This window comes from Histomonas meleagridis (genome assembly GCF_020186115.1).
Source record: "Histomonas meleagridis strain 2922-C6/04-10x chromosome Unknown contig_146, whole genome shotgun sequence".
In the NCBI taxonomy this organism is placed as follows: domain Eukaryota; phylum Parabasalia; order Tritrichomonadida; family Dientamoebidae; genus Histomonas; species Histomonas meleagridis.
This window is the reverse complement of record NW_027150775.1, coordinates 176,760-200,156: the sequence shown is the minus strand read 5'-3', so window position 1 is coordinate 200,156 and position 23,397 is coordinate 176,760. Positions and strand designations below refer to the sequence as shown.

The 23,397-nt window shown below is 29.4% G+C and overlaps 8 protein-coding genes across 8 annotated transcripts; 4 read left to right on the top strand and 4 right to left on the bottom strand.

Annotated features, from left to right (window-relative positions):
- Positions 1-324: 324 nt before the first annotated feature.
- On the bottom strand, positions 325-1,044 carry GO595_001601 (uncharacterized protein; the record flags this gene model as incomplete). The annotated part of the gene is made up of 1 exon (XM_067914418.1): positions 325-1,044. The coding sequence occupies one exon, from the start codon at positions 1,042-1,044 to the stop codon at positions 325-327; it is 720 nt and encodes a 239-aa protein (XP_067778177.1).
- Positions 1,045-1,122: 78 nt separating this feature from the next.
- Positions 1,123-1,863, top strand: GO595_001600 (Inositol polyphosphate kinase family protein; the record flags this gene model as incomplete). Its single annotated transcript, XM_067914417.1, has 1 exon — positions 1,123-1,863. The coding sequence occupies one exon, from the start codon at positions 1,123-1,125 to the stop codon at positions 1,861-1,863; it is 741 nt and encodes a 246-aa protein (XP_067778176.1).
- Positions 1,864-2,102: 239 nt separating this feature from the next.
- GO595_001599 (Myb-like DNA-binding domain containing protein) lies at positions 2,103-2,912 on the bottom strand (the record flags this gene model as incomplete). The annotated part of the gene is made up of 1 exon (XM_067914416.1): positions 2,103-2,912. One exon carries the CDS (start codon positions 2,910-2,912, stop codon positions 2,103-2,105), a length of 810 nt encoding a protein of 269 aa, XP_067778175.1.
- A 645-nt stretch (positions 2,913-3,557) lies between these two features.
- Positions 3,558-4,538, bottom strand: GO595_001598 (Legume-like lectin family protein; the record flags this gene model as incomplete). Its single annotated transcript, XM_067914415.1, has 1 exon — positions 3,558-4,538. One exon carries the CDS (start codon positions 4,536-4,538, stop codon positions 3,558-3,560), a length of 981 nt encoding a protein of 326 aa, XP_067778174.1.
- Positions 4,539-7,779: 3,241 nt separating this feature from the next.
- Positions 7,780-9,129, top strand: GO595_001597 (uncharacterized protein; the record flags this gene model as incomplete). The annotated part of the gene is made up of 1 exon (XM_067914412.1): positions 7,780-9,129. One exon carries the CDS (start codon positions 7,780-7,782, stop codon positions 9,127-9,129), a length of 1,350 nt encoding a protein of 449 aa, XP_067778173.1.
- A 690-nt stretch (positions 9,130-9,819) lies between these two features.
- GO595_001596 (Clan CA, family C19, ubiquitin hydrolase-like cysteine peptidase) lies at positions 9,820-13,122 on the top strand (the record flags this gene model as incomplete). The annotated part of the gene is made up of 1 exon (XM_067914411.1): positions 9,820-13,122. One exon carries the CDS (start codon positions 9,820-9,822, stop codon positions 13,120-13,122), a length of 3,303 nt encoding a protein of 1,100 aa, XP_067778172.1.
- Positions 13,123-14,370: 1,248 nt separating this feature from the next.
- GO595_001595 (uncharacterized protein) lies at positions 14,371-14,844 on the bottom strand (the record flags this gene model as incomplete). The annotated part of the gene is made up of 1 exon (XM_067914410.1): positions 14,371-14,844. The coding sequence occupies one exon, from the start codon at positions 14,842-14,844 to the stop codon at positions 14,371-14,373; it is 474 nt and encodes a 157-aa protein (XP_067778171.1).
- Positions 14,845-18,504: 3,660 nt separating this feature from the next.
- GO595_001594 (cytoplasmic heat shock protein 70) lies at positions 18,505-20,448 on the top strand (the record flags this gene model as incomplete). The annotated part of the gene is made up of 1 exon (XM_067914409.1): positions 18,505-20,448. One exon carries the CDS (start codon positions 18,505-18,507, stop codon positions 20,446-20,448), a length of 1,944 nt encoding a protein of 647 aa, XP_067778170.1.
- Between the last annotated feature and the right edge of the window lie 2,949 nt (positions 20,449-23,397).

Below are 23,397 nucleotides of genomic sequence, written 5' to 3'. Positions count from 1 at the left end.
TCATTACATATATCAGTGATTAATTGTTCTCCTTGAGAAGGAGCTTCCTTGCTTATATTAAATATAAATCTTTGAACTGATTGCAGTGTTTCCCATCCATTTTCATCCATTTTTTTGTTCAATTTTTCCAAAAGTCTGACTAAATATTGATTGAAAATTTTCTGTCCTGACCATTATAACGTACTTTTAGCGATAATATTAAATTAACATGTTAAAATAAGATTTATGATTTAAACATTACAAATATTTCTAAAAGTGAACATGTTGAAAATCTGTGAATAATTAAAACATGAATAAAATCGATCAATTTTTTTAATATAAATTCTAAACTATTACAATATCATCATTTGCCCGCGCTTTCATGGTGAACTTGGGGCCTGACAAAGTCGACCCAAGGTTACGATATCCAACACCTGGTTCCTTCTCCCTTTCTTTGGGCCTATTATGGAATTTAACTTTTGGTGCTTGAGGCAAAACAGCATCATAGCGAGGGGCATATCTACCAGGGCCTGGAGAACAAGTTTGATCAAAATTGAAATCATGGTGCCCAATGATTGAACAACCCCTTTTGCCGTTTGCATCGAATGTATGATCTCTTGTTGAATACGCACCAGGGCCAGGTCCTGGAGTTCCGTTTGGAACACGTGATGATTCTTCTGCTTCAATTTTTGCAATTTCTGCTTTTGTCATTGATGAATTTCTTGGTATCTGATACCTTTTTTTTGTTACAGTTGGAGTCATGCTTATTTTGCGTGCATCACTACCAAAAGGTGGAGGGATATATGAAGGTCCAGGAGGTTGAAATCCTGGTTTTATTTCTGTTCTTGTATGCATTCCAATCTTAGCGACTTTACCAAAAGACGAAGGAATGTTATAATATGGTGCTTTGTTAACATCTTGCTTTTCAAAATGTCGCCCTTTAATTTTAATTGCAGGGCATTGCTTTTTGAATTTTCGCTTCACGTTGTAATAAGCTGGCCCCGGAGTTTGATTTCTCATGCTTGTAGACCTATGAGCAATGCATTCTCTTTCCCAAGGTTCCATTTTTGCAATAACGTACAAAACCGATACACAGCCGCGCTCTTAACAAACGGTCTCCACACAAATGAAGTGGTTAAAAAAATGGAAAACGAATTTTCAATAGAGTTTTCTGGACATCTTGAGGCACAAGGTGGTGGACACGGACGTATTTGCAAATGCAATGTTTCATATCCAGCAATCTCTAAGCCACTTGACCATAGAGAAGGAAAAGCTTATGAAGATCTTCAATCAACTCCCCTTGTTGATTGTATCCCTAAGTTTTATGGCATTTTTGATAATAAAATTATTATCAGTGATTTAACTGCTGGCCTTACTTCACCATGTGTTATGGATCTTAAAGTTGGAACACGCCATTATGATCTCCATGCTACTCAAAAGAAAATTGATGAGCTTATAACTAAACAAAAAGGCTCCACAACCGATTCACATGGTGTCCGTATTATTGATGGAAAACTTCGTAAGAATGGTGAAGTTGTTAAAGGCTGGGACCGAAAACAAGGCTTGAAAATCTCATATGATGAGTTTAAGGCAGCTATTCATGAATTTCTTCCTGGAGATTTGATTTCACAATTCCGAAGTCGTCTTCAAATAATCTATGGTAAGCTTGCACAAACAATTGCTGAGCACCCAGGCTATCGAATGTATGCCAGTTCGATCCTTGTAGCTTATGATGGTGATCATCCTGAAAAAGGAATCAGATGCTGTCTCATCGATTTTGCACATACTTTCATTAATATCGAAGAGGATGGTGGAAAAATTGATGATCCAACTCTTAATGATGGAGTAATGCTCGGTTTGGATACACTTATTCACGTATGCTGATACAATAAATTCCATCCGCATAATTATTTTTTGATGAAAACATTCTACGAAATATGTGTTCAAAACATTTACATGTGTTAATATGTTTATAAATGTCATTTACAATGGTACTGAACACAATATATAATAGTGATTCAGTTCCATTGAGTAAAAACATTATAATGTTATGCATAACTTAAACAACATTATAATGCTTTTAGCTATAAAAATGAAAAAGATAAAATTGATTTAATGTTTCATTAATTAATTGGAATGAAACAATTAGCTTGCAAGCCCAAACTAGGAGCAGTGATTCCTGCCTCCATAAGAATGCAAGCAATTGAATCCAACTTCTTAGGTTCAGGATTCAATTTATTCGGTCTCGAAAGGAGTTCATCAATTGAAAATTCCTTTGGAACATAACACCCATTTCTGAAAGAAAGCGGTGGTACTTGTCCATTTTGAAGTGGAATGAATTTCAACTGATTGTTAGATGAATTTCTTATAAATGATTCACCTCTTTGTTTTTTGATCTGATCATATCTATAACGGCATTGTAAATCAGATCTCGAGCCCATCATTAATGATATCTTTCCCCAGCCTTTAGCACCATGTTCACGAACTAAATCGATGAGTTTCTGCTCTTCGGCTGGTGTCCAAGGATCTTTAGTTATTCTTGGATCTAATGCACGTTTCCATCTTTGGGAACATTGTGGCCTTGTTCTCCCATTTCCAACAAACTTTGCTACTGATTCCCAATCTGTTGTACCAAGTTTATGAACTGCTGCTAGTAAACGATTATCTTCAATATGTGACCAAGGTCTTTTTCTTTTGTTTAAATGACTTTGTGGTACTATATATGGAATTGGCTTGTCATCAACAGAAAGAATGTCCAAAATTCTTTCCAGTGGACGCTCATTATGTAAGTTTTCCATTAAAAGTTTTGATAACTTTTCTTCAACATGTTTTCCATTTATCAGCTCTTCAAAGAGTTCCTTTGCTTGATGAAAGAATGGACTCTGCATCAAACTATTGGACGTGGCTTCCTCTGTAAGAAAATTTATGGCCATCTCGAATAGAGGAGATCGAGACTGCTTCATGAAAATATTTCATAAAACAATGCATCGAGTTCAATAACAATTTTTTTATTTTGGTTGTACAAATCATCTTTGAAAAAGTAATAAGATAAGATCAATTTCTATTATTACAAATTGCTTTTCAAATGAACGCTATGTATCAATGTGTTATATTTTCTGTTTTTTCCTTGACTCAATTTTGAATTAATTTTCATAAAGCTACAAAGTTAAAGGCCAGTTCGATTTGATAGTAAATGATAAAATCAACACATTTTTAAGTAATTGGAAAGAATAAAATTCTTTTGTAAACAGCGATTAACATTTTTTGGATAACATTTAATTTTGAAAAGATTTTTTAGCAATTTCGTTTTTATTTCCGGAAAGCTTAACTTTTTATAAAAAGAAACTCATATTAATGCCACTACTTCAACCAACCCATAGATAATTACGAAATTTCGGTATGATTAAAAATAAAAATGCAACACTTCGTATCTCTTCTATTCCTAAAAACATGAAAAATTAAATTATATTTAAAGGCAAATAGAACTTTAATACTTTATAAAAACATAAATATTTAAACAAAAAAAAAAAAACACCAAATTTAAAGAATTATAATTTTTAGTTAAAATTTTTATATGTTTAATCAATCTTCTTGAATCCTTTAGTTTTGTGATGTTGCATTATGAAGAATATTATATACCCAACAATTTCAGCAATTGATATTATTGCCAAAACCCATGAAAATGATCTTTCTCTATACGACGTTCCCATTTGGAACGTATTACCATCAAAGTCGATCTTCTTAAAGTCGATCTTCTTCGCTAAGTCGAGCGCGTCATGTTTTAATTGGAGCATTTCTCGATCTGCAGTTGTCGCAATTTGTTGAAGTTCATATTTTAAGTTAGACCACATAACAAAGATTTGCATACTAATGTCATCAAATGATTTAAACGCTTCTTCCATCTTATGCGCCGATGATTGGATTTCTTTTTTGATGTATGTCAGAACGAACTTTTTGAATTGGCTGACGGTTATCGAATCGGTGCTTCTGTAAATCGCTTCGTGGATTATCTTGAAGGCGTCGTGAAGGTCTGTCGCTCCTGGGGTAAGGGTGCCATTGGTGTTCTTGGATTGGATTTGATATTTGATGGAACTTGGCATGTATTGACGGCGATTAGATTTTTCAAGTCGTCTGAAGTCTACAAAATCTTCAATGATCTTGCGGTTCTTACGTGAGGTATCAGGTGGAATCGTGGTGCTCTCAGCTGAGGTTTGAGTAACTTGGACTGAATAGATATCAACATTTTCAGAAGGATCATAAGCTTGGGCAAAAAATGAGAAATAACCATAATCAGGCATGTCATCAATGGTTTTTGTGAAGATGGTTTGTGTGGTTCTTTTGGTTGTAATATCATCACCTTCAATTTGTAACATAGTAATTTTGTTTTCATTGCGTATAACTTTGAAGTGAATTGGAGTTTCTCTTCCCCTGAATTGAACCTTTCCTACTTTACTTGGATTTTGAAGGTTGTTCTGGAAAAATAAGATATATGAATATCCTTGATTATCTGATGCTGTTTGAAGAGAAATGCTAAAGCCTGTGAAGTTCATTGATTCCATTATGCAAACTTCTTTTGTAAAAAGAAAATTAATTAATGAACTTCCAGTGAAAGATCCTTCAGTTAAAATTTCATAATCGATAATCCATGATTTAAATGTTGTAGGAAGCCTATTACATAGGGTACCACATGAGTATTTACGTACATCAGTTGTTAACCGAATTTTTTTCTTTAGATTGATTGCATGGTCAGTGAGTGACCATTCTCCAATTTCTGAGACTTGCGTATCATAGAAGGGAGGAACCAGTTGATAATTTTGGTAGAGTGATGAGACTGATGTCAGGAAACAGAGAAAGATCATTTATATAGCGGCGGTTTGATAAAGGAGTTTGGTCTGATGTCACTTTTTGTCAAATGTCATGCCTTAAAACTTTTTCAATAAATTTCGATCGTAACGATCCCTTTCCAAGTGAGAGATGTATCCATATTTTAGAATTTATTCATGCTAATAATTTTTTTTTGAAAAATAAAAGTATGAATATGGTTTTTATAGAAAAAACCGTGTGTAAGATATTCATTTTTTGGAAGCAATTAATGTAGCAATTTCTTCATGCCCTTTTTTAGTTGCTTTGGCAAATGCAGTTTCAAACAACTCAAAGAAATTCCAAATATTGTTTTGAAATATCAAATTATTAAAATAAACATTAAATAAAACAAATAAATATCAATCGCATTAACATCAATTCCTTTTTGTTCAAGGAGTAATTTAACTATTTCTAGATGGCCCATCATAGATGCATACATAAGTCCAGTTTCAAATGATTTAAATAATTTCCAAATGTTTTTTTTAAATATTAAATTATTTAAAGAAATATTAAATAAAACAAATAAATATCTTTAGCATTAATATCAATTCCTTTTTGTCCAAGAAGTAATTTAACTATTTCTGTATGACCATTTAAAGATGCACATATAAGTGCTGTCCAAAATAATTTAAATAATTTCCAATTATTATTTTGAAATATCAAATTATTTAAAGAAATATTAAATAAAACAAATAAATATCTTTAGCATTAATATCAATTCCTTTTTGTTCAAGAAGTAATTTAACTATTTTAGATTCACCATTTAAAGATGCACCTATAAGTGCTGTCCAAAATAATATAAATAATTACCAAATATTGTTTTGAAATATCAAATTATTAAATGACATCCAAAACAAAAAAACACGTTTAACATTAATATCAATTCCTTTTTGTTCAAGAAGTAATTTAACAATTTCTGTGTGACCACCATTAGACGCTCGAAAAAGAGCTGAATCAAATAATATAAAAAAATTCTAAATATTATTTCGAAATATCATAATGATAATTAAAATAAACACGAAATAATATAAATATATAGTTTGAATATTAATATCAATTCCTTTTTGTTCAAGAAGTAATTTAACTATTTCTATTTTATTATATTCAGATGCCATAATAAGTGCTTTTCCAAATATTATTTTAAGACATAAAATCACGAAAATAAATACAAATAAATTAAACAATTTTAAGATATTTTTTAGAAACAAAAAATTAACTGAAAAAACATAAAATATAATAAATTGATATCTTTATGTTTAATATCAATTTCTTTTTGTTCCAAAATATATTTTACAAGTTCAATGTTTCCTGATTTAGCTGAAAAACTTAAAATAGATTTTGGAAGTTGATTTTCTTTAAGGAAATATTTAACAAGAAATAGATTTCCATGGGTTGCTGCTTCATTAATAATATTATTATTAACTTTCATTCCTTCTTTTAATAAAAATAAGAATATTTCATAATTGTGACATGAAATGCATTTTACCCCAAATTCATCTAAACGATTGATTTCAAGAATTTTATTTTCATAAATATATTTAAAGATATCATTTCGATGATATTGAATTGCTGTTTCATATGCATCTTCAAATGATGAATGATTTTGTTCACATAAATGAATTATCTCAAGATTTCCGCCTGCAATTGCATATTTACCTGTGTTTATTGCATTTGATCCATTCATAAGTAAATATTTAAAACATTTTTCTGCAGAAAAGAATGCTGCATAATCAATTAACGTAACATTTTCTTTATCAATGAATGAATATCTTTCATAAAGTGATGGTTTTATTGTTTGATTATAATCAAAATTTGATTGTGATGATATTTCTTGAAGTTTTTCAATTTCATCATTTCGAATTATTTTCGCAATTTCATTTGGATTATGTCCTTCTTTAATATATTGTTTATGAAGTTCCCAATCATTCTTTTTCAAATCTTCATATTCAATGTTTTGCATTTTAATCTCGTGTTTAAACCAACAACCATATAAATTTTTGGTTATTTTTGGATTTAAATGTATAAAATATGGATTTTTCATATCTTGAATAGTTTTTACTTCAAGTAAATTATAATCAATCATGCAATTAAGAAAATAGAATGATTCGTTTATAGTTTTTTCGTCATTAAGATATTGAGAAAACACATCTGAAATTTTTGAAGAACTTTTATTATTTTCTTCATATTGTTGGATTTCTTTTAACAAGTTCAAATATACATCAAAGTTATTTTTCTTTATCATAGATGATATGTATATTAATTGACATAAAATTGTATTCAAAGAAATTGGATAATTTTGACAAAATTTGTTCATTATGAAATTTGTTGTTCGAGTAATATTACTTGCGTCCAAACCAAAAATCACATTTTTGAGTTTTATTAATGTTTCCAATTCATTTGGTAATTGTTGAGTTGATTTGTTGGACATTTGGGGGAACTCATTCCAACGGTTTGTCGGTTTGAAAAATCATTTCAATGAAACCAAAAACAAGGAAATCAAACTCTCAAAGGTAACAGATATACATTTGTTCATTGTGAAAAAGTTATCCACAACTTGCGTTATAAGTATCTTATGCTGATATTGAAAATAGGATCACATGGACAAAATAGACATTTGCCAAATAAACGATTAAATGCTTCACAAATTTCTTGAAGAATTTTGAAAAGTGACAGTGCGAGGGTTTATTAATTCAAAACAAGTCTGTTTTTCTTTGAACTGATATTTATCGTTTTATCAAATTTCAGCGAAACGATTATAACCGACAAATGAAGAATGGGAACATTATATGGATTTTTAATATAATAATATTATTTTTTGTTACTATAATTTGTGCCATCAATTGCCTCAAAACCAAAACAAAAGACCCTATGATTGTTTATACAAAAAAGAAGAAGAATCATAATTCATCAAATTATAGTTTAACGATTGGTGTTGAAATGGTGCAACAAATACCTCTTGAAACGTACAAAGACATCAATAATGATAAATATATCATAAAAGATTATTATTTAACTCTACGTAATTCTTCTATACCAAAAGATCAATACACTCAAAAAGTCACTTATAATGACTTACCAGATCTTGGGTACATTACTTTAGCAGCCACTCTTTATTCCATTACTCTGCCTGATTTTGTTTTTTTTGTCAATACATCTAATATAAAATACATGCCACCCACAAAATGGCTTGAAGACTCCATTTCAATACTTACCGAAACAGGTAGTGATATAGTTTATGGTGGAAAAACTCAGTACCAAGGAATTGATTGTGGGATTGGACTTGCAGTTATAAATTCAGCTTTATTACGAGAACTTTTGTACTACACGAACTTAAACTCATTTACAATGCCACCTCTATTAATATTATCACTTTTAAATCAGAAAAATGAAGATTTTCATTATACATATAATTTATTTGATGGCATTAAACTCAATCAAAACTATGATTACATTACCGAAATATCTATTCCACATTATCAAAAATGCGCCAATATTAATGATACTTCAAATCCAACAATTGCATTATTGTTGCCTCAATTTAAACGCGATTATATCTATGATTTCATTTGGGATTATAATAATCAATCACTTTTACCCGAATTTTATTGTTTAGTTCAATGTGAAAATCGCATTGAGCTAAATCTAAACTTGATACGTTCACGAGCTTCACGTCCAGTGTATCACATCTGGGGCTATAATTGGAGTCCATTATTTTTGTTTCCGCTTTATGTTTCGAGTTTTTTTCCCGTTGATTTCGTAATGAGATGGGATGATGACCAAGCGCCATTAAATGGTGCAATACAAAAAGGTTTTGTCCAACGTATACGCGATAAAGATACCATAATTGGGATGGCTGGTCTACGCGACTTGCGAATAAATTGTGGGAAATGGATGGGGAAAGTAAAACAATGTGAAGAATGTGATCATGTTGCAGTGCCTTTAATGTATAGACCATTCCACGCAAAACTCGCGGCGAGATTAAGGCCTTATACATTCGCCTTTGGAGAAGATGTTGCGTTAGCAGTTTCTTCGAGAATGATATGTAAAACGAAAACGCGGAGGAAATTGTTCCTAACAAAACAATATCAAGAAGACCAAAAAAATCAAATGAACGATGAAAAGTTATCCAAATTACCCGATAACAATAAAGGAGATAAAGTAATCGGATTGTATTGCCATTATAGAATGAACGGCGGATACGTACCAACGTGCCAAACAAATGAAACACATTTTACAAAAAGTGATGCGTATAAGAAATTGGAATATGAACATACAGAATATTTTTAATTTAATAAATTAATATGTTAATAGAGTAATTTAAATATATATTTTGCAATTTTTTTAAAATAATATTCAAACAATTAATTTTATAAAAAAATTATGTGTTATTACGTGATACTTAATTCTAATATAAAACATTAGTTTTGTCATGTTTTCTAGGGTGTACGACCTGTAATTGAAATTTCGGCATCTAAGACATAGGAAATTTTCTATACATTAAGAATGTTATTGGGAGAAAGAGCTCTTGTTCCTTAATAATTCTGAAGAAGCTCTATAAAATACAGAACGTTACATTTTTATAACCTCTTTATTTAGGAATTTTAATTTTATATGTTTGTTATTTTCTTATATGCCTAATTCATTCATTTGTAAAAAAATCAGAAGAACCAAAAAATGATGGGTTTATGATAAGTAATTGAGATTTATGAAAACATTAAATTATTTTTTTATATTATTCATTGTGTTATTCTCTTCATGAGTTTTTTATTAAAATGTTACCTTTGCTATATACTCTTTAACCTAAAGGAGGCTTAATGTTTCAAATAATTCGAATTTATGGGAAACATTTTGCCACGATCAACTTATAAGTCAATAAATGACTACTTTACATCTGAAACAAAATTTCTGGATAAATCTTGTTTGGCAAATTATATTTCGGAAGTTAAAAATGACACCACAATAACCGTATCATTCAAAATGTGCAGCTTGTTCTGTTGGTCTATCAGCGAATCACAGTTAAAAAATGGTGAGACTGTGACAAAAGCCTTTACATGTGATCCGTGTCAAGTTAACCTCGCAGCTAATTTAAATACTTCAGATGATGAACTATTTACTATCGAAACAATTGTTGACGGTATTTCAGACAGTGGTAAAGTCACTTTAAAACTCGAAATCAAAAATACAGAAGATTCATCGAAAACAAAGAAAGAAACAGCAACATTTACAAAACTTGACTATAAATCTGACATCAAATTTGATGTTCCTTTATCTTACTTCTTAGATACTCCAGGATATCTTTCTGGTGGCTCACTTCAGATTAATTATACATTTAAAGAAGATTTAAGTAGTGATGATGATGAAATCTATGAAAATGCTACATTCAATGCTGACGATGATGAGATTTTCCAAAGCCCTACTACAGGTCCAGTTTATAGTTACAATACTTCATATTGGAAAAATTATTATAAATCTTCCTATAAAAACAATTCAAAAGAAGAAACAGGGTATGTAGGCCTTAAGAACCAAGGGTGTACATGCTATCTTAACTCATTTCTTCAATCAATGTTTCATCTTCCAGCATTTCGACGAATTGTTTATTCATTCCATACCACTGGAAATGAAGACCCAAAGACATCTATTCCACTTTGTCTTCAACGACTATTTTGTCAAATGCAATTTAGTGATGAACCATGTTCTACCAAAGCCTTAACAAAGAGTTTTGGATGGGGCGACACTGAAGCCTTTGAACAGCATGACATTCATGAACTATGTTGTGTCTTATTAGAAAATATTGAAAAAAAACTTAAAGGCACTGAACTTGAAAATTCCATAGCTGAACTCTTTAAAGGTCAATTTCGATCATTTATACGATGTCGTAATGTTAAATATGAAAGTTCACGAGTTGAAGATTTCTATGATTTACAAATGACAGTTAAGGGGTGCCCCAATCTACAAAAATCATTTGAGAATTATACAGAAACGGAAGAATTTGTTGGTGACAATCAATATAAAACTGATGAATATGGACCCCAAGATGCAGATATGGGAACAGAATTTATATCATTTCCGAAGATCTTACAATTACATTTACGACGTTTTGATTTTGATTATAATTATATGCAACAAATTAAGATCAATGATAAATTTGAATTTCCTAAAGAAATAGATTTAAGTGAATTCTTAGCAGAAGATAGTAAAGGCAAGCCAGCAGTCTTTGAACTTTTTGGCGTCTTAGTTCATGCAGGTAATGCATTTGCAGGTCATTATTATTCATTTTTACGTACCAAATTAGATAATCAATGGTATGAATTTAATGATAGTGATGTTTCTAAGACCACTGAAGACAAAGCAATTAGTGATAACTTTGGTGGGGAATATGAAAACAGTAAATGGTCACGTGAGAAGTCATATAGTGCATATATATTAATATATGTCCGTAAAGATGCTGAACATGAAGTATACACTGAAATTCCGGATGAAACAGTACCGAAACATTTAAAGGAATATATGGAACGTGAAAAAGAAGAAAAAGAAAATCGAAAGAAATTAAAAGAAGAAACGAAGAATCAAATACCGATTGAAATTCTTGATTCTAATTCCATCATTACTAATACATCCAAATATGAAAATGGATTTGAAGTTGAAGAACAAGATTCTAAACATATTATTTATGTTGAAAAGACATCGACAATCTCAAATCTATTTCCATTAGTTAGTGAAAAGATGAATATACCACTTGATAAATTAGTCTTATGGAAATGTCAATATTTCGGTGTACCTACATCAATAATATCGAAAACAAATAATAAACTTATAACAACTTTAGGATACTCAATCACATTATATGCAGAAGAAGCTACTGACGAATTTAAGGAATTAGAATTGAATGAAATTAATGTTTGGGTTAAGTTCTTCTTCCCAGGTCATTCATCACCATTACAATATATTAGTGAATTCCGTATTAATGAAACATCGAAAATCAGCGAAATCTTTCCACAAGTTAATAAGGCTATTGGATTTCCAGAAGATACGGCATTAATTACATTTGTAGAGACTACAACATATCCAAAACTTATTGATAATGATTCGACATTTTATGAACAATCAATTAGTACAGGATCAATACTAATATTCCAACAAAAGTTAGGCGAAGAATTACTTGAACCAAAAATTAAATTCATTGAAGAAATCCAAACAATTAAAAACGAGAATTCATTAGAACAAATCATTCAAAAAGAAGAAGAATATTCGAAAGTACCAATCATTACTACATGTGATACAATTAACTTAAAGGAACTTACAGTTACACAATTCTTAGGTTCACGTAATGAATTATTAGAAATATTAGTAAGTAATGTTAATGAGCCAAATGTTCCATTATTCTTTTTACGTTTCCCTTCATCTTCAACGTTTTCAGATGTGAAACAATTCATTGCACAAAATGCACATTTGGATTATTCGCCATTAACAGATTCGATTGAGTTATACAAAGAAAATAATGAACATCCACATAAACCTTCATTATATTCAACAGGTTTAAGTTATACATCACCAAACTTCTTATGGTCACATAACTATTTACATGGTAAATTGTTCCATCATGTTTTCTTTGATTTAATTAAAGGTATTTCAGAGAAAGAAATAGTAAACACAAATAATTTACCAATACAATTCTCATCGAATGGTTATAAACCAGATAAATTATTCCACTTTAGAATTACTAAAAATAGTACAATAAAGAAAATCAAAAATTCATTAATCCAAAATAATAAACTTAAAGTCGGAGTTAAGTATCGATTTATTGAAGAATGGAACAATAAAATTTATAGAGTATATTCCGAAAATGATATATTATATCAATCAAGTTCACCTTTAAGAATCGAAATTGTTCCTGAAGATCAATTAATAATTAATGATGATGAATTATTAGTTAAATGTTGTTACGCTTATAAAGGAGATTATTACTTAAATTGTTTCGGATATCCATTTTTGGTGAAGTTAATACCAAATGAAAATTTGCTCCAATTAAAGAATAGAATTAATAAATATTTGGAAATGAATGAAGATGAATTAAACAAATTCGAATTCATGATAGGAGACTCATATGGATCTATGAGTGATCTCGTGATGTTAAATGATGAAGACGTGGTGATAAACAAATGCCAAAAGGATTACGGAATATTTCTGATTAGCAAAGAGACAAAGAAAAGCAAAAAAGGTAAAGTATACTATGGATATGGGTACAGGACAAAGGAAAAGGCACTCAAAATTGAAAATTAATTAAATAAATAAAAAATTAATCAAAAAATTCTTATGAAAAAGAGTAAATATATTTAAATTACTTCGAATTTATTATTTATCGACTTAAACCAAAAATAGAGCGGCGAAACAAAGTGAATACAGAGAACGTTCACTGTTTTGGTTGCTTCTTGTAGAATCAATTTTTTCCTTTAGGTAAAGTCTGTATTTCTTCCCAAAAAACAGATTTTTTTTCTTCTATTTTCATTCCATATGTAAGCATTCCATGAATTATACAATAGTTTATATGTTAAATCAAAAAAATTTATAAACTTATGAAATATAATTTTTAATCGATTTTTTTTTTAATTTGTTTTTTCTAGTTAATCATGATTAATTGATGATGAATTTTATATGGTATTGATTTGAGAACGTGAAACCCACCAGGATGAAAAATTTATTCGAATTTTTCATTTTTTTCTCCCATTTTTTTTAAAAATTATATGAAGTGGTGACTTGGTTTATTTTGGGTATTTATTTTTAGCACAACTTCGAATCGTTGTTTTATAAATTAAATAAACTTTATGAAAAATAAAAATATTCTATTTTCGAAAAAGTGCTTTGATTCTCAAAATATTCATTTTTTGCAATAAATAATAAAAATTAAAACATTGTAACCAACACAATCAAATTTTTTCAAATCATCGTATTATTCAAAAAATAATGCATTTTTATTTTTATCGATAAAAATAGAATGATCAGATATATATAATATATTAAAATATTTTTTCATTTTGATGATAACATAATATGTTGGAAATTATATATTAATGATTGTTGAGAAATTTTCATTTTTTAATATCCAACTCTCTGCTGCTGTAATAATAATAAAATTGTGAGAATAATTAAAGATATATACTCGTGAAGTTAAATGATGAAGAAGATTAAAATTTGTTTGGTGTATAAAAAATCAAAAAAATAGCACTTGCAGGATTCGAACCCGCGAACCTCCCTGGGGCCATTTGGGAGGTTGAAGTTATAACCCAATACAACTTCGCACCTTAGGCCACTCGGTCAAAGTGCTTTATAAAATTCAAAATTTTATTCATAATTAAAGAAAAATTATAAACAAAAAGATACAAATTTGTTAAGATGCCGTGCCTTGTTATTTTCAAGAAAGCTTGTTTCGTGTTGGACAAAACAAAATGACGAACATCATTGTCATAAAAAACAATATATTTTGATAATACGAAGAAAACAATTACAATTTATGAAACAAATCCGAGTGCGTTAAAGTTCCCACAGTACAGGGAGAGCATTTGTGGATGGTTCATCAGGTGTTGTATAATCTATATTAATCTTTTTGGTTATACAATTGGTCTGTAACTTTTTATCTGAAAGCGATGAACGCATCCTTATGTAGACCTTTGGATTTCTTTCTATTTTCATTAATCTTAGATCCCGTAGCTTTGCAGTTTCTTCTGAATATTTAGGGTTTAACATTGACTGTATAGAATCGTTAATCTCTTCGTTATCTTTTGTGATGTTAATCCATTGGTAAAAAGTTGGCGTTTCAAATATTTCTGTTGGCAATGCAATTATACAATCGCCATTTCTAAGTCCGTAGAAGCCAAACGTCATATCTTCGAGGAGCTCAGAGCCTCCAAAGAAATATTTCTTGGGTGCATTTGGAAATAAGGATTGAAGAATAGATATCTTTTTGTTACTTCTGACGTTTATTTTCCTAACTGGTTCGCTAGGCATACAAAGGATAAGCCTAATTTTTGGAGCGCTTCTGTGTTCGTTTTGTTGGCCAAACATGAAAATAAATGTCTTGCAACGGCTCAATTTGTTGAAAACATTTTTTTTGAGAGAAAAGCTAAGAAAAAGCTAAAAAAACCTGTGATTTTTGAGAGTATAAACGTTTATTAATAACGACATTGGAAGGTTATAACACTAGTGGTTATAACTCTTTTTTGGCGTATAATTGGTTGATGGAAACCTTACCTGAGACTGTCAGTGGGTTGAGCGAATTCATGGCATTGCATTTATATTGATATCATTTATATTCGTATCAATTCTGATGAAAATTTTCTTGCTTTAAGCAAAAGGATTTATCGTCAGAGCGTTTACTATTTTTTTTATACCATCGTCCATTGAAAAAACAAATATGGCTTGTGCCTTTTGAATACTTTACATGAACATTATTGTTGTGGTATAAACAGCTTTTTGTATGGATCGTCAAATAATATTTTTTTTTCGGATCAGTTTGCAACAAAAAACAAGCTCGTTGGATTTATATGAATATTTACTTATGAAATCCTATAAATATTTTAATGTTGAATTGAAAAAAGATATATTGTAGCCACATGTATATGTACAAATTTTATTCATTTGGCTGAATTTTTTCTTGTCTTTTAGGAGAAAGATTGTTGTATTTTGAATTACTATGAAAAAGTTGTTTTACAACACTTTCCAAATGTTACAACAAAGTTGGCAATTTTGTGTTCATACAAAAAGCTAACTCATATCAAAAGTGACAGAATAAAAATGTATGAGGATCAATATTGATTCATAAATAATTGATAATAATTAAAATTATGGTAGGGCATATCAAATTTTATTCAACAGTACGAGGATTTATAATTTATTCATAACTGATTCTGAAAAAACTTACAAAAATATCAGATTCATTTGACAAATCAAACATTAGATAATATGCAAATATAAAGTCAGACAGATGGTACTTTGGCCGAGTGGTCTAAGGCGTTGGATTTAAGCCCCAATACCGAGAGGTGCGTGGGTTCGAACCCCACAGGTACCATTTTTTATTTTTAGGAGTTCCCTTTTTTCGAACCCATATGACAAAGTCCCATGTGACAAAAGAATACATATATAATTTCTATTTCAATAAAAAGTTTTTGATTATTTTTTATATTCTCTTTGCAATTGCAATAATTTAATCTTTAATAACCATATAATAATTCGAAATTCCAGTCACATGCATATAGTTAAATTACTTCATGAGTGTGCTATTGTAGTTGCTTGCGCGAGTAAAGTTATCGATGTTCCCATTCAATCTGTGATGCTACTTGTAGAGAGATAATATCTCTGATTTAAATCAAGAAATTGAAACAACACAAAGTGGACTTAATGAACATAAGTTAAACAACAGGTTGCTGTAAAAGCATCAACAAAACAAAACAAAGATTCTCTTGATATTAACCGCCAAAACGATTAAAACCGCCTGCGCATCTCTTGGATGGAAAATGGAGTGAGGTTGAAGATAAATATAATGGGAAAGCATGGCTCAGGCAAAACCTACTTAATCAACCGGCTAGTTTATGACAAATTCGAAGATGACTATCCAACGACCATGTATATTGATTTCAAAATTAAATATTTTGAAATGGAAGATAAAACAAAAATTAAACTTTACATTTTTGATTGCTTTGACCATGCGATGTATGACCCAAGACAGTTTCGCAATTTTCATAGTATTTTTTTGTTTATGATATTTCTGATCGTGAATCTTTCGAAAGAATTATTTTTATAATGGACAATTGGAAAATGCGTTGCTCTCAGATTTGGTGCAAAATTTAAAGAAGTATCTGCTAAGGATGGAACTAACACGCACAAGGTCTTGATCGAAATGGCAAACACTGCATATCAAAATCGAGATCTTTTTTAGTTTCTCAATTCGTATGTTTGCATTAACGCACTTTAATTCTTGAATCACTGGAAACTTTACTTTTGACCAACTTTATTTGTGAAATTTTGCATACAATTTATGTAATATAATTTATGATTACATTGCTGTGAAAAATCTGTAGACCAATAAATAAAAATGAAAATAAATCTAAATTTTTATGTCGCTTGTTAGTAATTAAAAATTTTAACATATTCATGCACTAGCAGTAAATTGAATAAAAAACGATCAAATACATGATTCGTAAACGGTCGTCGCCGATAAAATATTGTTTTGTTAATAAATCAATACACATTTATAATTTTAATATGTAAACCAAAAAGATATTTATAATTATTAATGTTCTTTGTTAGATACTGAATTATTTTAATTTTAATTTTTATATGATAGATAATCAATTTCACTTTAAATTAAAAAGTTAAGAAATCTCTCGATTACATTTTTTAGATTTATATGGTATATTTAAATTTTTCATTAATTTTGATTTATATTCAGTTAATATTGAGTTCTATTCATTTTAAAATCAAAAAATCATGAAAAATGATTTTGAAATATAATAAACAACATGATAATTCCAATTGATGTTACCATATTTTTTTTAGTAAATTATGATTTAATTTGGAGATAAAAATGTTTATAAGAAAAAATACGATCAAAAAGCATAGAAAAGACATGAAAAACCTGTTTTCAAATATATTTTTCTTATTATTATATTTAAATATAATTCTTTCACGTTAAATAAATAACATAAGTATATATATATATATATATATATATATATATATATATATTAAATTCAAAAAATAATATGATAATATTATGATGTTATCTTGTAATTTACAATTGAAATTTTTTTTCAAAATTTCTCCAATATCTCTCTATTATCTTGTCTTCGTTACAAAAATACTTTACAATATTAGAATACTTTGTAATCATTATGATAAAAATACTGGAAAAGCAGCTTTCCAAGCAGCACTTGTGTATATGTTTAATTTTATGGATAAGGTACTTTCTCTTTTTCGAATAAATTGCTTTCAGAGATATAAACTTCTTTAAGTATTTGAAAACTGAAGAAGTCATGAATTGGAATTCATTCTTTTGAAGTATTTGGGAAATGATGAGGTTAAAAGATGCTGAAATTGTACCTTTCATTTAATTTGGATCAAGAAAAATTTACTTTTCATAAATGATACATATTAGAAAAATTATTTGAATTAAAACTCTTTGAATTAGAATATGTTTGCTTACATCATAAAAATGCAAAAATTTTGTGATAAATTCTTTGATATCAAAAAGATTCAAAAAACAGATATTGTTTCTTTCAACATATTATAATTATTATTCAAATTTCTTCACATATATAAATGTAAATGATATGCAAAAAGATATAATAATTGTAATCATTGTTTGTATTGTTATTATTATTATAATAATAATTATGTTATAAATTCGGTAAAAATATATTGCAAATAATTGTTTTTTGGATATTTAATACATTTTTTATAAATCAATGCTATAATATGATTCTGATTGACTATAACTCTACAAAACTAGGATATATTTCAACATTTAAGTAATAATATTTATATAATTAAACTATATTTTGTTTTCATCATGGAAACCGTTAATATTTCAATACTTTAAATGGTCGGATATTTAAATTGAATCATTAAATGCTCAACCAAAAAATGCCTTCATAAGATCATTTTTTAATTATGTCAGCAATTGGTATTGATCTTGGTACAACATATAGTTGTGTCGGTGTCTTCAGACACGGTCGTGTCGATATTATAGCAAATGATATGGGTAATCGTACAACCCCATCTTATGTTGCATTCACCGAAGATGAAAGACTTGTTGGTGATGCTGCAAAGAACCAAGCAGCCATGAATCCAACAAATACAGTATTTGATGCCAAGCGTATGATTGGCCGTAAGTTTAGTGATCCAGTTGTTCAAAAAGATATGCAACATTGGCCATTCAAGGTTGTTCGTGGTGATGCAGATCGTCCAAGGATTCAAGTCCAATGGAAAGGTGAAACCAAACAATTTTATCCCGAAGAAATCTCAGCTATGGTTTTAGGTAAAATGAAGGAAATCGCCGAAAGTCAACTTTCCAACAAAGTTACTGATGCTGTTGTTACAGTTCCAGCATATTTCAACGATGGTCAACGTCAAGCCACAAAAGATGCAGGTGTTATTGCCGGTCTCAATGTTCTTCGTATCATCAACGAACCAACAGCCGCTGCTATTGCATTTGGTCTTAACGAAAAATCTGATAACGAACGTCATGTTTTAATATTTGATCTTGGCGGCGGTACATTTGATGTTTCATTACTTGATATCGATGGCGGCATGTTCGAAGTTCGTGCCACAGCAGGTGATACACATCTTGGCGGCGAAGACTTTGATAATCGTATGGTTAATTACTTTGCAGATCGATTCCAGAAGAAGTTCAAATGTGATTTAAGACAATCGCCACGTGCACTACGTACATTACGAACAGCATGCGAACGAGCTAAGCGAACATTATCCACAGCCACATCCGCATCCATTGTCTGCGATTCATTATATGAAGGTCATGATTTCATGGATAACATTTCACGTGCAATGTTTGAGAACTTAAATGATGAACTTTTCAGGTCAACAATGAATCCAGTCGCACAAGTATTAAGGGATGCGAACATGTCGAAGTCAGACGTCACCGATATAGTTTTAGTCGGAGGTTCGTCACGTATTCCACGTGTTCAACAATTGTTACAAGACTTCTTCAATGGTAAGCAGCCATGCCGTGGTGTTGATCCTGATGAAGCAGTTGCATATGGCGCAGCAGTTCAAGCAGCAATTATCAAAGGCGATACACATGAAGAAATCAAAGATATCTTATTGTTAGATGTTGCACCACTTTCGTTAGGTATCGAAACAGCGGGCGGAATGATGACAGTGCTCATTCCACGTAACACGACAATTCCAGCGAAGAAGTCAGATGTCTTCACAACGTTCTCAGATAATCAGCCCGCAGTTACAATCAAAGTTTATGAAGGAGAACGTACACGAACATGCGACAATAACTTACTTGGCACATTCGATTTAACAGGCATTCCGCCAGCACCACGCGGCGTGCCACAGATTGAAGTTACATTCGATGTTAATGCTGATGGTATTATGAACGTTTCGGCACAAGATAAGTCGACAGGTAACGTGAAGAAGATCACGATTAAGAATGAGAAAGGACGTCTTTCACAAGCAGATATCGACAAAATGGTTGCAGACGCAGAGAAGTACAAAGCACAAGATGAAGAAGTACGTAAGAAAGTGGAAGCGAAGAACGCACTCGAAGGATACTGCTTCGGCGTACGCAACTCATTAAATCAAGAGCAGTTCGCTAACGCATTGTCACAATCAGATAAGGACACAATCAACAAGGAAATCAATGACACGCTCGCATGGATCGAGTCTAACCAAGACGCAGACGTCGCGACAATCGAAGCGAAGCAGAAGGAACTCGAAGGCAAACTAATGCCAATTATGCAATCAGCTTATCAACATGCAGCAGGCGGCGCACAAGGCGGAATGCCAGGCGCGAACATGCAAGGAGGAAGTGGACCATCAGCAAATAGTGGACATTCATCAGGACCACGTGTTGAAGAAGTCGATTAAATGAATAAAATGTAATAAATTTAAAATATTTTTTCTTGTGATTTTATAAGAAACAGTGCAATCAATTTCTATATATGTATTTGAAATGTTTGTTTTGGATATATTGGATTTAATCATCAGCTGAAATATATCATTAAGGATTTGACAATTATGATTTTGCACAAAATATTGTTTTATTTAATAATTAACAGATCTAAATGAAGAATATCATTAATGAATATGTTTTGAGATGTTACTTCAAGATGAAATCTTCTTTTGATTCCGTTCATTTGCTAATAAAATCGGTATATTTTAAAGATTTTTTGATTAAAATATAAGGAATTTAGTGATAATATAATTATTTTTTCAAATTTTAAACAAAATTCAAATTCTGATGAGTTCGCATTTATTTTCTTCTTTTTCAGGTAAGTAACTAAAGCGGAGTGTGTAATAAAACAAATGTATTATAAAGAAAATCGATAAGTAACACAATCGCCAATTCTTTCAATTGTTGGATATGATGGAAAATATTTGTAACGCTAATTTGAGAATTCTTGAAGCCACAATTTAAGTATCTTTGGTGTACATATGGACCTTGAAATGCAAGACCAAGAATAAAAGAATAGTAACAAACAAAATAATGGATCTGGAAATTATAGAGTCATGTTGATTTTTGCCTTTTAGATTTAAACCACTTAACTAACTTCATGATAAATAAATATTATTATTCCAGAAATAATCGTTTATGCTACCAAACTCATGAGTACTTATCTGACTTTACGTTTTTATCTCTTTCTTTCTCAATTTCCTTTGGTCTTCGATATTATAACAAACTCACTAAAAATAATTAAAGCTATAAGTAGTGCTCCAATAGTTACAACGTCGAGAATTAAATTAGCTTTGCTTGTCATTATTCCAGATGTTTTTGTGAAATTTGATGAATTTTTATCTTGAAAGATTTTATATATTTGTCGGGTTTTGTTTTTTCAGCTAAATGTGTTCTCTGATATTTTGTTGTTAGATTTGCATTTGATTTTGTTTTGAGATAACACGGAGAATGTAAACTGTTCAAAACCTTTCAGGAGTACGATACATATCGTTAATTTAAAATCTAAAAAGTTACATTTTAATGACTGATAGCACAGAAACACTTAAATCAGAAAATGAAGTAGATAATATATTGATTAATAACCAATCTGTATATATATACTTGCAAAAGTTGATTTCTTTAGAACAGGTTATATTTAATCTTACAGAAAAAAATTTCGAAATTTCTGTTGCAAAAACAATGAATTTATTTGATAAAGATTTTCCTTTTACATTTAATTATTGTATAATTGTTTTAATTTATTCAGCATTTTCATCTCAAAGAGAATCAATCCAAACATATTTAAATTATTTACAAGAAATTCAAACACAAGAAGAAGCAATTCTTCACAACAATCCAAAAATTATTGAAATTTTTACTAATTATATATCAGAATTTAATACACAAGAGACATATTATATCATTGAAAAAATGATTGAAAAAGAATTAATTAATATAAATATTACCAAGAACTTTCATACCAATTATTTTTCACATTATAAAACTGAAGAAGAAAACAAGAAAAACGATTCTAAAGATCCATTAAATAAAGAATTTAAAAATAATTATGAAAAATTATCAAAGAATGATTGGGAACTTCATAAGCAATTAGTTAAAGAAGGAGTTAATCCTAATGAAATATCAAAAATCATTCGAAATGATGATATAGAGAAACTTCAAGAAATATCATCACAAGAAGATTTCGATTTTAATCAAACCATTAAGCCATCACTTTATGAACGATATTCATTTATTAACAAAGAAAATGTCACATTAATTGATTTTGCTGCATTTTTTGGAGCAATTCAATGTTTTAAATATTTATTATTGAACAACGCAAAAGTTGAAAATACAGGTAAATATGCAATTGCAGGTGGAAATCTTGAAATTATTTATTTATGTGAACAAAATCATTCGACATTTGACGATGTTTTTGAAATAGCAATTAAATTTCATCGAAATGATATCTTTAAATATATTTATGAAAACAAAATCGAAAAACTAGATCAAAACAATCAACAACATTTATTAACATATGTAAGCACAAATAAAATTCCATTTAAAAACTTTGGATATTATATAAATAACACACAAACATTAACTGATATTAAATTCCAAGAACAAATTTATCAATGTATTAACATTGGTAATTATGAAATTCTTTCATTTTTAGAAGAAGAAATCAAATTCGATGAATATATAATTAATGTATCAGCGAAAACAGGTAATTTATATCTTGTCGAATATTTTCTTGATCATAATCAAATTCCGAAAAACATTTTAGTTTTCGCATTAGAATCAGGAAATATTGAACTTATTCAGTATATTATTAAACAAGAAGGGATTGATATTAATGCTAAAAATATTAATTTGTTTGTATTAAAATATGTTTTAATGTTTTGATATTTTAGAATAATATTTGGAATTTTATTAAATAATTTAGAACATCATTAATGATAGCAACTATAAAAGGTTATATAGGAATTGTTCAATTTCTTATAGAACAAGAAGGAATTAACTTTAAACTAAAAGATATTCGTATGTATTATACAAAATTGATATTAAAATTTTTGGGTTTTAATCAGAAATTTGGAATTTAATTGTTATATTTGATACCGCACTTTTATTGGCATCGCGAAATGATCAAACTGAAATATTTAAAATACTTCTTAAGAAAGAAGAAAACATTAATAACATCAACATTGTTTTTGTTTATTTTATGTTTGTTATAATGAATTGATATTTTAAATATATATTAGGTAATTATTTTCAATATTTAAATCAATTTTATATTTTGAAACCGAAAAAAATCACATCGAAATGGTTAAATTACTTCTTGAACAAGAAAAAATTGATATTAATGTTAAAGATGTTTATTCGTT